Below are 16035 nucleotides of genomic sequence, written 5' to 3'. Positions count from 1 at the left end.
CTAATATGTCATAATCTTCTGTATAGGTGAGAGAAACTGTTGCTTATTTCACAACAGGACATAACAGGGTTTGAATGAAACAGTTAAAAACTAATTTCATAAAGTGAAATAGGGGCTTGAAAATTGTGCCGATAATAGCTTGCCTTTTTCACAGGAACTATGACATATTCACAGTTGAAAAGCGTTCAGTTTAAATTGGCTTCATGTGGCCCTTACACATACTAATTTAAATAACAGCTCACTGCTTTAGTGAAACGTAATTTTGTCAAAATAAACATATTTGATTTAAGATTATTATATTCATTTAGAGTTTTGGAAAAAGGTTTTTCTTGCATCACAGCTTGAGACAAGCAAATCACGCCATTTTCAGAGTTTCCTAAGGGCTGGCTATCAAACATGACAACATTTTCGCCAAATATATGCTTGAAAGTCAGGACGAATACATTTTTCCCATAATACATTTTTTATTGAGCAGGTGAAAGGCAAAATACATAACTTGGGTCTTAAGGAGCTGCAAACAATGTTCGTAAACTAAGTGAGCTTCCACTGTTACTCTTTCTATCAACCACAAACTCCCTACATAGTGACCCTACACCCATTCTTTAAAACAAATAACAGTGTCAATACCCTACAAAAATATGACTAACACCCCCATGTTTGACCACGTACACAGGAACATTTATAAGGAATAGCACCAAAAATGTATACATTTTAGATCTCCTACTATATTTCTTAAATGAGGCTTTCCGGGTCGAGCTTTGGGCCGAACTTCTAACTACAGGAATCCATAAGGAACCAGGTTTCTGCTTTATTCTGATACTGTATATAATAAACAGTGATGATGGAATTGAATTGGAGGGTAGTTAGCAATAATGAGCCAAGCAGCTGGTTTTAAACACCTCTCTATATGCTGGCCAAGTGGGAAAGGGCTGCTGCATCAACCTTTTCCTCATCATAAACGGTGATGTGTGTTATTCCACTGGCAGAGAACAGACAGCAAATGTGGACCGATAACATCCAATTTTCTGTGACACTGCCAGATATGATTTCATCTCACACGCAAAAAAAATAGGGAACTAAACTCACACCCACGCGATTAGGTTTGGGAATTTCATTTTTCACGTCGATTATCCCTCAAAGTGTGATCAATTTAATGCAGCGTTACCACAAATATTTATGTTTTAACCTTATTCTTATAGGTTTCAGTAAACACATCAAAGTTCCAAATGTATAGAGAATTATAAATTATATTTATACATTTTCCAATCTCCTGGTTGTGACATACTGTCTACAGAGGCTGCACAGTGAAAGCAGCATCAGCAGAGCAGCAGTAGTAGCTTCGGTTCTGTTTAGGTATCAAGGATGTGTTCAGGAACAATATTTTGTACTACGTTTACTAAAATACACTTCAGGATGCATGTGTGTAGAGCGCAAGTGTAATGCAAGCGGTCAGTGAAGCATGGGTAGACAGCTAATTAATCATTAGAAAGATGAGTGAAAAACATGGCTGAAATGTCTCCTCTGAAGACATGCTTTTATACCCTAATGACAAAATAGGATTTTATAGAATAACACCAAGTCTTTGATGTCCTCCACTGCTCTGACTTCTAACCGTGCTGCAGTGATGAACAGATGTTCTTCATGGCCCAGTGACATAAATGGGGCGAAGCCTGCGAGCTAGTTCAGGCAGTCAACTCGAGCACTTATGCTGCATTCATACATAACGCCCCTTGCCACTCTACAACCAACCAAACAGAGTCTCCTTAATATGCCGCTCTATTTAACCTGACAGATATCTCTCCATGCATTGCTTGCTGCTGCTATTGCTGCAGCTACTTCCACGTCGCTGCTGCTTGCCTGCTGGTGCTGTCCTTGCAAATGTCTATTGCTGTCTCCGACTCTGGAAGCGAATCATCATACGCAAGAAGCCGTAAGAAATGCCTCATTCCCGAAACACAGGCTAGCTCAGAGCATGGTTCAGACGCCGCTGGAACGAGCCACAGCTCCCGCACGACACACATCACTCGGAACGAGTGGCCGGGTGTCCCTTCCGTCCTCATTCTGGAGTAGCTTTTAATATCCTTTGGGCCAGAGGAAGTCCTGAGTTCTACGCCAGCACCGGTAACAACCCCTCTCTTCACAAGTGTCAGCTAAGAGTCGCACTGTCTCTCGGTCGGCGGGTATTTAAAACACAAAAAAGGCAGGAGCAAGCTGACTCCGGCATTCCCAAAGTACCTGCCATCCTGTCCTACTTCTCGAAGTTAAATCAGCGCTTGAAGCTTGAAGTCATATTTGAGGCAATTTACAGAAGTTGTAAGTTTATAAGCATTTTATACTACTAATAAAAATGGAAATAAATAAAATCTATTTCCGTTACGTGAATATGAAAGGAAGCTCGATACATTTTTGACCATCATTTTAGACTTCGATCTCTCCTACAGTGGCTCTTCTATGAATACCATGAATCCTTCTCTGCCAAGCGGCCATGTACATTTAATCACCTACCAAAGAAGAGTTTTTCCCCACAGGAATTAAGCACTACCTGCAATATTCTGCCCCTTTAATGGGTGTGCCTCAGGAGGCTTCATGCTGCAAATCGTTTCCAAAGCTCTTTCTAAATCACAGATGTTGTCAATTACCTTATCACAGGCTTAAATCAAGGTTTCTTAGCAGGTTATGCTGGCTCCCAAAGGGACCCATGTCTGTAAAAACCTGCACTCAAGACTGAAGTTTGCACTGAAGGAGCCAGGAGTATTACACGTGCTGCTATTTAAACGTTTAAAAACATGACAGGCCCCTAGCCTAGTGCTAGGAGGAAATATTCTAGCAACGTTTCTTTATTGATCCGTAACGTTTCTTGACACGATTCTTCTGTCAAGGGTATTAATAACTACTAAATATTTTTTCCGTTTCTATGCTCTGTAGATGACATGGCAGGGGAAAGCAGACATCACAGATGCCTTCTGTGGCATATATATTTAAGGTTTTACACTCAAATGGCATTTGGTTGCCGTAGTAGCCCACGTTTCTTTGACACCTCGTCAGAAGCATTATGCTGGATTCTCTACAACAGGGGTTTTCAAAGTGTGGGAAGGTGAGCCTCCCCTCAGAGAATATAAGAACAGCCGCGCCCCCTCCCAAATTATTGCTATTATTATTATTATTGTTGTTGCTATAATGCAGGGGTATTTTATCCAGTGGAATGCCCTACTACTGGCCTAGTTAAATCAAAGTGGTTACTTATTTTTGTCTGGGCAGTGTAGTTTTACACACCATCTTATTTGACTTTCTCAGGGCAGACCCCCACAAAGAAAAAATATATGTACACACGTAAGGGCATCATCTTAACAGTTTTTAATGCTCGAGTCATCCGTGAGCAGAGCATCAAGTTGGCATGCCTATTACAGCTGAATGCGGCGATTACCATCTTGTTCAGCAAAACGCCTCACAAACGTATTAACACCAAAGCTTTAGTGCGTTTTGATTCAATGCTGAGCACAGCCAAACTTGACAGTCTCTTCTCTGTCATTGTAGACCGCAAATACCTTATTCCTTCCGTGTACTTGGGTCCGAATGCTTCTCGTTTTCTGCCGCCCGTTCAAATGAAATCGCCGCCAATCACATTTCCTCGCTCGCGCCAGGGTTACAAGGCTCGCGTCTTGTGCTGCATTCACTTGCACTCGGACATCAGGGATTTTCTTGATAAATGTCCGATGAGCCACAACTTTTATTTCAAAACAAAGCTGCCAACTGGGGTGGCCAGACGCTGTCTCCTCTCTCACTTTAGGTAACTTCACTAAAAATCGATCCATGTTGCCGCTCGCATAAAGTTAGCTGAAGTTAACGAGCTAGATTTCATTGTTTCTCTTTATTTTTTCTCACGCGCCTCCCCTGAAGCTCTCTGGCGCCCCCCAGGGGAGGCGCGCCTCACACTTTGAAAACCGCTGCTCTACAACACCTGCAAGCACCCCTTGGTGCCCATCTTTTAACCATTTCCTAGTAGTTGACTTTCCCAGTTAAAACCTTTTCAACAGCTAGGCCTACCTCTTTCAGAACAGGAACTGGAAGCCCTTCCACACATCTAGAATTATCGGTATCACTCTCGATAGTGTGCTGATGCAAGCTTCACTGCCACCAGACAAGCTGTCCCGCATCAGAACAGCCATAATTACAATTCATGTTATTTATTTAGTGCTTTTCCAAGTGTTCAAAGTGCTTTACGTTATACTACATATTAGACTTGTAATACATTCAATACTGATTACTGCCTTCAATTATGGTCTCCCACTGGTAGTCTCTCTAAAAGAGATGTTTTATATTATAAGGAAATTTGGGATCGCTCAGTGATGATACTACCTAAATAATCAGTGGAGTCTCAGCTTTAATCGGCTATATTGTATGTGCAGCTACGATAAGTAATAAGGGTATTTTTATCTTGAATTGTGTGCCGCAGTGCGTTCGAATTTTTTCGCTCAGGGGTCATTTAGACGCTTCTTATGAGACTTGTGTTTTGTTTTGGTAAAAAATGGTTCATATCTTCAGTTAGCTGAGATTCTTCCCGTTAATCTGGTGCTACACATTAATAGTTTCATAAATGTTAGAAGCCCTGAGACATTATCTCGAAAACAAAACGGTGGGAGGGGTCCAATGGGGGGGACCGGCTTAAGAGGTTAAGGGGGATGGCTTTTCGGGCTGTTCCCGGGCCTTCACATATACCCCTTTCACACCACACGCGGTTCCATGGCCGGTTTCGGAGCTGGAGCTTGAAAAGCACCGTTTTTTCCTGTTCACACCGCAGCGGAGCGCCTCTAAGCTCCGGAATCCGGTTCGTTGTTCCCTGGCCTTCACATAGCAGTCTCACTAAGTAGTATATTCCCCTTAAAGCCGCTATGCTTAGGGGGAATGGCCACGTGGCAGCTTGCCAGGCCCTCTTATCAGACTTACATCACCAGCGTCAGGCTCGGGCAACGCAGTTTTGGGGGATAGTATCTAATCTCCACGCAGTTTTGGGGGTTAGTTATTTAATCATTACTCATCGTGCTATGTATATCTGTGGAGTGATGAGGCCCGAGCCTAGACGCCAAACTCAACTATATGCTGCTTCTAATAAACATGTTAAAGAAACACGTGAGTTGTCTGACTGAACTGTTGGGTGTGGTTACAGGTCAAACCGAGCAACCAAATCCATCACTGAAGCTAGATGCCGTCAGAAGACAGACAAGCTTGTAAGTTTTAACCGGAGGGCAGCAAGGCAATGACTTTTGAGCGTGGCTTTAAGTTACCTTTTAACTTAATAAATCCAATTACACTGGCAGTTGTCAGCATCTGACCTTTCTAAAATCAATAGGAAAGTAATTAAATTCACTGACTCGTTTTGCAAATTGCTACAGTGAAGGGATCATGAGAGATCCATGAAGTCAATAATGCTAAGGCATGGTTTTGTTCTTATGTCCAGTTTTGTCTTTTAAAAGAACATAATTATTTTATGGTATCATTGTTTCTTTGGCCAGGATAATGTGTTGTTTTTATTTAATTCTAATGAAGTAACTGGCTACTCACCATTAACAATTTAAAACATCTCTCATGTCAGCTGAATATTGTAAAATAAAATAAACTTGAAAAATAACTTTAAAGTCAAGTGCAAAGCCATCTTCTTGGCAACCTGAAAGTCTATTCATAGTTTGCTGCGAGATATTAATATATTAATTTACTCAACAGTCTTTCACAAATTCATTTAACCTCTAATTACCCTGACTTGAGAGCTCATAACTGCATTGCCGCACATTGCCGTTTGGGGTTCAATAGAGAACAAAGCAAGGGTCAGCATCAATTATAAAAACAATGGCCCACAGAGGCACGTAGTGGCTTTAATTACAAACCCTAATGGAAAAGATCTGCCCGTTACTTCTTCACAATGCAAACCATTAGGAACATAATCTATGATTATGGCAGGAAGGTGCTCATACACACATCCATAGAGCGTGCACATTCTAGCAGTACTAGGTAGTCCATGTTTGCTTCTCTGTGAGCAGCCAATGTAATATCAGTTAAGTGAAACCTGCATTTTGTTTGTGTTGTCAGTGGTCAGTTTAAAAAGATATATCAGGCTGAATCATAACCTCTAACTTTTATTCTCCCAATTCAACTTAATAATTTTGATGCAGAGGAGCCAACATAATACATGTTAAAACCTGCCAGATTTGGATAAAAGGTGCTAAAAGCTGAGAGAGATCACTGGTATTCAAATGAACAAAACAAGAGTTACTCCACAAAGAGAAATGTGGGATAAAAGACTGTGCTTGAGGGAGATGAGATGGCACAACCTCCTTAAATTACAAATCATCAGTTGTCATATACAATGTTCAGATTTGACCGTGTCGTCCTTGGGCTGACAACCAATATCATATTTAATAGTGATTAAATATGATTTCAAAAGTCAGAAATACAAATGAATAAATAACACCTTTGTGGCTAATGAATTGAATATCAATGATTTGTCCAAAACTGCACTTAAGGGCTGTAAAAGTATTTTCCAATGTGCATATTTTGACAAGATTTATGTAACATAATGGGGTTTAGATTTTAGAGTTTGGCGCTTGTCATCTGTGCTGAAGTCAAACATGAAAGCAACTTCTTTTGTGTCAAACTCCATTCTCTCGTATGTGATCATCAAAGCCTGCCCCTTCAAAGTCTTATATACGTGACCGCCAATAACACTACACTTTAATTCTAGCTATCAACTTTTAATGTTATTCAGATTGGTGATGGATTAGACTGGTTTGTTTGTTTTGTCATCAAATGACATTGAATATCAGGAGAAATACTATTAGCTCGAATACTTTTGGATTGCAGGCTTGGCAGATAGCTTAACACGAAATAAACACCCAGGAAACAGCAGCTCAGTTTTGGATGTTTTACTTAATCATTTCCATTTTCATTTCAACTTCCATTTTTTTCATTTCCATTTAAGCTAAATGAAATGTCACGTAAATATTAAAACTCTTTTCTGTCCTTTGAGCCCTTTTTATTTTCCTAAAGGACAGTCAACATTCACTTGCAATTTTGTATAACTATCCATTGTTCATGAAACAAATATTTTCTTTGTTTTTGTTGTGTTTTCCAAAAGCCCATTTTTTTTTTTCTTGGTTATTCACAACTCAGTGCTTCTTTTCACCCCACATGTAAAAAATCTGTTATTGAGTCTTTTCACATAAGCAGTTTCTCTGCTAATGAGCTGCTTCTCTGAGTGGCAGCCATTCTGGAAGCATGTGCATGTTTGAGTTGACAGATCAATGTCAGACAAAAATTGCTTTTACTTCATCACAGTGTACTTCCTCCCTAAATGTAACTCAATTTAGAGTAAATAACAAATTGTTTACAATAGATAGTTTACTTCGATCAACAGCAAAAGAGAGATTCAAGACTGTTACAGTAAGACCATAGAGCATAAAGCAAAAGACCTGCTACTTCCTGGCAACAGACTGTATGCGGCTGTTTTCGGTTTAACCAAAGAAGCACAACATACTTTTACTGGAGGGGACATTTGAGTAAATGAACCCTCTTTAAATTAATTAAATAAAACCGATCTAGAATATGTCACATTTATCTAAATGCTAGAAGTCATCTTAAAACATGTTCCTGTTCATTGATTGCCCTCTCTGAAGTGAGCAGGCATTAAGACTTTAAAAATAACCTTTTCTTTGAAATGGCTCCTTCACCACAGCTAACACAGCCAGACATGGATTTGTTAGTACAGACATCTAAAAGGGTCTTAAGGCAACGAAAAGAGAGAGACCTTTACATTGCCACCCGTGTTAGATAAAAGCAATAAATACATCACTGCACTGGCAGCCATAATGACCCAATTAACGGCCCTCAATCCAGAGAACATCTCTGAAAATAAATTAACACAGCGCAAATTGATATCTTCATGCTTTCTTTCTCATTCTTGCTCTCTTCTCCATTTCTCACTGTTGATCAGCCATTTCTCTCTCTCCGATTTCCTCTTGCTGCGTTTCTCTGCTCCTTTCCTCTATCTCCATTCTCTCCCTCTATCTTACTCTCTCTCCATTTCAAAAGGACAAATGTTTCCAGCAGTCACTGTAGCACTGCATTGGTATTCTGCTCTCAATTTAGCCAAGAGCCACGCGGCAGTATCTGCTTCCAGCAACCACACACAGCAATCTGACACAGAGCTCACAGAGCGAGGGAGAAAAGGCTTGAAGAGTTGAAGGAACAGAGAGAAATGAAAGAAAGACAGCAAAAAGAGGAGAGAGACACAGACAGACCTATATTGCTGTCCAGCACATCATTTGCTGTGCTCAAGGCTGTCTAACTCAGTCACAAGAAACGAAGGAATCTGATTTGGTTTCGTTTCTTTAGGAGAAAAAGACCAAACAGACAGCTTCTCGAGCCGGTATAGACGGTTCCAGACTTTCTACTTGAAAACAATTCAAATGCCTTAATCAAAATCTTGGCTCCATGCTGATTTTATTATTTTTACTTCAGATCTATCAAAAGCAGTAGTCAAAGAAAAACAAATGTAACAAAACATTGTCTTTGCCTTGATTTCTTTTCAGCTTTGTCAGAGCTTATCTCTGCGTGCCACCAAAATACAAGACTTCAAAACAATTGTCACATTGCTGGCAAAGAAGTGATCTACCTTTTGAAGATCCAGTAATTACAAGTCATTTCATCACACAGGACAAGGTAGGAGCTACTGAGTCTATTGATTATTAATGATTGCGCAATGCATTATTAATAGCAGGGCAAACAGTAGGTAATCTAGAATGAATGACTGCACAGTGAATAAAAGAATGCACAAATAAGGTGTTGAGATGCAGACACTTTGAGAGAAAGAGAGGAGGGAGATAAGTGCAGGGGGGGAGGAGGGGAGTATGCTGACAGCGGGTAAAGGTGAAAGAGAGATAAGTGGAGTAAGGGAGTGAACTTGGGAGGGATGGAGCGGGGGAGGGAGGTGATGAGAGATGGAGCGGCCAGATAGTCTTGAGGAGAGAATTAGGAGGCGGGAGAAGGAAATGCTGCGGGACGAAGAGTAACGGAGAGATGGATGAACGTAAAGCGGAGGGGAGAGACCATAGATATGGAAATGGGATGTGTCAGTAAAGGAGGGAGCCAGAGGTGTAAAGCAGAACAAAGTTTGACATGAGCTGACAGCAAAGGAGCACATCCCAAGAGCAAATGAAGAAGAACAGGGTGCATGCCTGAGACAAGAGGCTTGGAAACAAGACATGAAGAAGACAGATAAAGAAACAGGAAATAAAGTGTAGAGAAGACCTACAATGTGAGATTTTGCATTTGAAATATTTTTGTTTAGATATTCAGCACCTATGAATTTAAGTATTGTTTAAAACAATCCAATCAACATTCAAAGGAGCACGTGTGCCATGTCTTAATCTCTTGTATGATGACATAATCCCTAGAAACGTTTTTTTTCATTCAACAATTTAATCTTTAAAGCAATGAATCTTTTTACCCTCTTTTCTCTTGTCCTCACTGTGCTAGCCCCTCAAGTATAAGAAACAGAGATCCTACTTCCTCATACCAACGAAACAAGCCACTTGTGACTTCACTGCAAGATACTTGGAAAAGGTCAAGAAGAGACTATTTTAGTAATTTACCTCTCACACCACTGAGAGGAGACTGAGTTGTGTCGGATGACCAGAAAACCCACAAGAATTAAACTACCTATTTTGAGTAACGAGGCACACAGAGGATATCTTTAACTACAGCTGATTAATAGCTTAAACATCAACAACAACCAAGGTAGAGCAGATAGAGCATGATGGTTCCTTACCTTCCTTGCAGTACTTCCCCCTGAAGCCGGTGTGGATGCAGTCACAGTGAACTTCTCCAAACTCAATTGAGCAAAACCCTCCATTGAAGCACGGGTTCTGCTTGGTGCAGAGGTACTCCAGGTCGCTCTGAATGCCCTGGCTGTTTAACAAAGTAGGAGGCATCTCCCCCACCTTCAGATTGGAGATCAATCCCAGGAATGGTGGCTCGTACTTCACTGTGCTGGACGTAAGGGCAGAGAGGCGCACATCAGGTGGAATGCCGCCCACAAAAGGTCGCTGACCACTGCCATCTCCTTCCTCTTGGACTTGACCTCGGCTACTTTTGTCTCCCCATCAACCATCAGGAGGGTCTCACGGAAGTTGCGGGTCAGCAAGACCATGTGCCAGCGGTCATCGTTCACCCGTGTCTCCATGTGCAACGTGGCCGGCTCGGCACAGTGGATGGCAAAGCGCAGCTGGAGCGCCCCTGCCTATCAAAAGCTCCAAGAAGTCGCAGTTGCCGCCATCATCCAGGTAGAGTACTAAGGCTTTGCTGATGTTGGTCTTGAGACTGAAACTCAGCTCGCCCACTGATCCAGCTTCCCAGCGTCCATAGCGGGCCCACTGGCCAGGCGCCCCACCAAATTCTAGCATCTCCACTGTAGTGAGTAGGCTGATGAGGGCCATAGGCCACAGGGGCCAACCCAGGAATCTTAACCCCTTTTCATGCTCAAAGTTCCCAAATGTCCCCTTTTCTACTTGATGCCTTACAGGTCTAATGCACCCCAGAGGTAACGTCTAGCTTTGTTGTGGCTAATAGATTTCAAATGTAATCAAAAAGGTATTATTTATCACTGAAGTGGGATATCAAGCTCACCGAGTATAGTAATCCTTGCAATAGCCCTACTCCAATTTTCTTGAAGAATCAGCAGTTTGTTCCTTTTCTCTGTGGGGCTATAATTCTTGTCCTTATCCTGACTCTCTCCTTCGTCTCTCCATCAGTTGGTGCCTCTGGGAATTGGAAAGGAAGGAATGAGGAATAGCGGGAAAGTAAAAGAGGGGGGAATATGATAATTTAAACACAGCCGTTTCTTCAAAAGCCTCTTGGTCTATCCTGGGATGAAAATAGAATCTTAGTCTCTAGAATCCAGATCGCAGTTCATTTTTGAGGAAATTTGAGCTGGCGCCAAACGCTTGGGGGAAGAGTTATCTGATTATGATCTTTCTTTTAGGGGAATGCAAGTAGAAGAAAACGAGCAAAAGAGTGAGGGAGCCGTGGAGGAGACTAGTATCAGAGTCTGCTCGTGTCTGCTAAAGCAAACGATGCGTTCATGGTTTCAGCGCAAACCCATTCTTCTCTTGAAATGGTAGGACTACGAAACTTTACGGAAATGGGTTCCATCATGATTGCTGCAGATGGGGATCTGGAAGAAGCACACACAAAAACAAAAAGATGTTAATGTTACATACAATGTGTTAAAGTGCATTTTATCCCAACAGTATACAGCTTACAATGTGATCATTTCCACATCAAGTCAATCAGCAATTATTCATTTTTCATTCATCTCTTTTTATCATCCATCTTATTTGCCTAGAGTTTGCTCTTGCCTGCAGTTTCAGACACCATGTACTTTGTGTACAAATCCCTTTGGTCTATTCAGTTGAAAGCCGATAAAAAAGTTTGTGCCGAGCGAAGTGATAAATAAGCTTTCTGAGTTTTGCATAGCTCTATACTTCCCACAGAGGACTGAGCAATATGAATGTCTTATTTCCTCTGCTGCTTCTCAGTCATGTCAATATATGTGTCAAGCAATTCACTGAACCTTAACATATTGGTTTCATATGCAGGGAAGATACCAGTCCGACATTAGCAATAGAATAATTTAATAAATCACACCCTTCAACTCTGGCGTGCACAAACACACACTATGAACATGCATATGTATGCAAAAAGACACATCATTAAATCAAGTGTGATTCCGAGAGGAATGCTGCAGAGTCATTAGCAGTCTGAGCAGCCCGTCTTGACCCTGGGGCTCGGCTTAATCCCTAGCCATTATTTCTTGAGTGAGATCTAATTTCCATCACAAACAGTCTACAATTAAAGCTAGGCTCACCCCTGCTCATGCTCCCTTGTTCTATCAAGCTTGGCGTCAAAGTGACAACAGGATGACGCGGGCATACAAGCAGGGGAGGGAGGGAAGGGGAGGAAACAGCAGACAGACAGACAGACAGACAGACAGACAGACAGACAGACAGACAGACAGACAGACAGACAGAGAGAGAGAGAGAGAGAGAGAGAAGAGAGAGAAAGAGAGAGAGAGAGAGGAGAGAGAGAGAGAAAGGCTGCACAATCATGATCTCAGACGTGCGAGCTTAACATTGATGGAGAAAGATGAGGGAGAACAGAGGGACAGACAGAGCTGTGAAATGCAGAAGGAGAGAACACAAATAATATGGGGCTATATTTCGCTGGGTGATGTTAATAATGGCAAAGAGGGCTTAAGACAGAACCAATGCGGTTATATTTTCAACGTTGGAAGCACAGTGCTTCCAAAAATCTGCTTAGGCAACTGATAACAAAATGACCACAGAACACAAACCAAATACTAGCATCCACTGGTTCTGATGAGTCATCTGTCTGTATATTGCTCCATTACTTTTTTTTTTAAAGTTTCAGACAGCTAACATCAGTATGTAGTCCGGTGTTACTTGATTGCTTTTTTTCTTTCACATAATTATGTGTTCTCATCTATAACTAAGCACACATGACTTAGTGTATGTAGGACTGTTATTAAATAATAAGAAACCGTCGTCAGAAAAAAATTCTCATCTTTTAATATGCAGCAGGCACAACATGCTCGAGCATTGATAAAGTGGGGCTGGTTTATTTTGGTCTCTGAGTGACACAGCCTGATCTGCATGTTTGTTCATCTCTTGTTTGTACACACGCTACATATACATGTATGCAACTGTTAATTAGAAAAGGCAAAAAACAGGATTCATTAGCAGTTGTGAGAAGAAACATGTCCTGTTCAGACAAGACCGTAATTAGTGACGCATGTGGGCAGGTTTATTGTACTGTCTATTTACATAGTAAATGTACAACTAATTATAGTATTGCAAACAAAACTTCTCACAAATACAGTATGTAGACATGTACTACATCATGAGCAAACCACACAAACCAGATCCCACAACTCCGTCATTCACAAACAGATCATGAAACGGTTTCAATAGCAATTATGAGCATCCCCAAAAACATGATAAAACCCGTCAACACTTTGGGACAAAATAATTGTATTTTGTGAACAATTTCAGAGCTTACGCTTGCTTAATCAGTCATTCTTTAAAGCACATCTGTGTCCCTTATGGGTAAATAGATTTGGGATATTCGCTGGCCAAATTGAATATTCATTGAGTTATTTCTGTTCGGGGACTCTACTGTGACAGAGAGATGCAGCGTTTTCTGCTCTTTTTATAGTACTGTGTTATGAAGGTTTACTATGTTGAGCTTCCATGTATCCTCCGTGCTTTGTGTTGCTAGTGGGTATTGGCCAGCTCGCCTGATGGTACCATTAAATCCCAAGGACACTGAGGAAACATAACAAGCCTCAAGAGATAACTAGAGGATTGCGCTGTGTGTGTGTATGTGTATCTGTGTATTTGTATGTGTGTGTGTGTTGTGATTATAGTCATGTTGGGCAAAGCAACTGCCCTTGTGTGACAGTGTATGTTCACCTGGACTGTGTACACCAGAGGTCGCGTTAACCGAATATATTCCGTATATGACGGAATTTTTTTAACAATGACGGAAAAATCTGAAAGCAGTCCGTCATTTTGACAGATTAGAACAAACTCAGAACAGCGCCAAAGTTTCCCCGCAACAGGGCTCCGGTGTTATGCCGTGTTATGGATGCCCTCCAAAAAGGAAATGATATAGTTTCCAGACCTAACTTTGCCGTACAAATAAATGAAATGTCTGGGAGTTTCTGCTTTACGCTGTGGCGCGCTCCCGCGAGGTGTACAGACTGACGGGTAATAATGGATTTTGACGGAAATTGTACGATCCTGTCCGTCAAAATGACGGGCAGCGAAAAAGTCTAGCGCAACCTCTGGTGTACACTGCCTGCTTTTGGGATTATGTTTTTCACAGTTGTAGTCCACAATGTCTTCTTTGCAGCATTGTTTTACAGCCAAAATGTACAATACTTAACCTGTTAAGCCCTGTTTTTCAGGTCTCAGGCTCGAAAATGACATTCCCAGAACAAATGACCATATCTTCCCTTCTAAAAGGGTTAAATTAATAATCTTTTTTCTCAAAGTAATGATAAACCTGTGAGTTGTGTAGTAGAAAAGTCAGAATCAATATAGATGTTTTTTATTTTAAAGAAGATTCAGATTTTACATAGTAAAAAACTGTAAATTATAGTGTCCGTCCAAAAATTCTTTTTTACTTATAGTGAAAACCACCCTTGGATGATGGTAAGGTAGACTAAAAGCTTTAAGAATCCAAAGAACAACATATAATAAGTACCCTGTATCAAGATTGATGCAAAACAAGTGACATTTGACCTTTTTAGAGAGATTTAGCCAAAACCACTCCACCTGAGGTGATTTGGGTGAAAATGTTTTTTATTTTCATATCTCTGGCCCCCCTTGGTCGATTTGGATGGTTGACACCTCTTTCTGACCGTTAGAGCCAATATAATCGAAGGGGGAGGCCCCACACACACACTCGTTGTGAAAACAAACGGTGGGGGCTTCGCGCATGCAGGTTTGCACCAGAGTGAAGCGATCTCTCGCTATGAAATCTGGAAACGAAAAAGCTGTTTTATTGCTTATGTATTATCAGAAATAATTTCAAAGAGGACACAGACACATTGGATTAACCTATGGATTAACTGCAGCATCGTTTTTTATCGTTGAATGCCATTGAAGACCAGTTTTGACCAAGGTAAGCCATGTTAGCGTTTGTAGCTACCTCGCGCCACATGTTTTGATGTACGTTTTTGTTTATAGCGTCGCAAATGTTTATCACTGAGTGTTGAGGTGGGCACCCCCAGATTCTGTGTCTCCAGGCGATGCTAATCGATGGGTTGGCTGTGCATCTAGGATAAGTAATACGGGAGTTATGAGTGAGTTTAGGTGCAGTGATAGGTTAGTATTTCTTCGCTCGTGGCTAATTCAGAGGCTGAGTGTTAGCATTGTGGGGTTTTTTTGGAGAAAAAAAATTAAAAAGATCAGTTAGCTGAGTTTCTTCCCGTTACATGGATATAAAACATTCATAGTTTATTAAATATTAAGATTCCTTAGACGTTGTTTCCTGCAAATGACGCGTTTATCCGCCCGGTACCGGGGGGGCGGTGCGTAACAGGTTAAAGCTTTGGTCAAGTTTCAATCTAAAAAACAACATGTTTGCCATTTGTTTGCCCAGCTGCTAGTGTTATGTCCATCTGCCTCAATTCTCTGCTCAAGAAAAAAGGCAGCTCTTTTGCTGAGCTGCAGCCGAGCCGTGCAACTTGACTGAAAGAGGAATCTGTACCCAGCCTCATACACCCTGACCCGACTGCTTGTCCAAGTGAAGCTCTGCAACCCGTTGGCACAATTTTTACAGAAACTCTGCTTAAACTCTTCAAGAGTCTTTGACTACATCTTAGGGCTGCTCAATTAATCGTATTTTAATCGCAATTACGATTTTGGCTTGCAAAGATTATGAAAACAACATAATAGAAATAAAACGATTATTAATTTTATTTTTAATAAAAAAATGTATTGGTTTTTCAGTTGAATTATACTTAAAGTTCAGGGTAATCAACTACATTAAAAACATACTGTTCAATTTTTTTTTTTCAATAAATGGATGTTTTCAAAGTAAATGGATAATCGTTTTTAATAATCGTGATATCAATTATTGACCCAAATAATCGAGATTATGATTTTTGCCATAATCGAGCAGCCCTACTACATCTACACGTATAAACTGTCCCATTCATTGTTTGGTGACAAAGATGTTTTAAACGAGTGATTTCGGTTCTGATTTATCGTTATGCGCCAATCGGAAGTACTGCCATAACTAGAGATGTCCCGATCCGATCACGTGATCGGGGATCGGAGCCGATCACGTGATTTTCAAAAGATCGGAATCGGGAGAAAAAATTGGGGATCGGGAATTCTTTTTTTTTTTTTTTTTTTTTATATAAAATATTTTTATTATTTTATTTAATGTTGCAAAACA

At 40.8% G+C, this 16035-nt stretch overlaps 1 protein-coding gene across 1 annotated transcript in view; it reads right to left on the bottom strand.

Annotated features, from left to right (window-relative positions):
• Nucleotides 1-16035, bottom strand: part of nrxn2b (neurexin 2b) — a 619828-nt gene that overhangs the window by 532588 nt on the left and 71205 nt on the right. The window contains 3 exon segments of the mRNA XM_034136360.1: nt 9818-10087; nt 10090-10280; nt 10282-11221. Coding sequence (XP_033992251.1) covers nt 9818-10087; nt 10090-10280; nt 10282-10484 — 664 coding nt within the window. The 5' untranslated portion in view covers nt 10485-11221.

The sequence above is a fragment of the Trematomus bernacchii genome, unplaced genomic scaffold, assembly GCF_902827165.1.
Source record: "Trematomus bernacchii unplaced genomic scaffold, fTreBer1.1, whole genome shotgun sequence".
NCBI lineage: Eukaryota > Metazoa > Chordata > Actinopteri > Perciformes > Nototheniidae > Trematomus > Trematomus bernacchii.
This window is presented reverse-complemented; position numbering and strand designations above follow the sequence as displayed.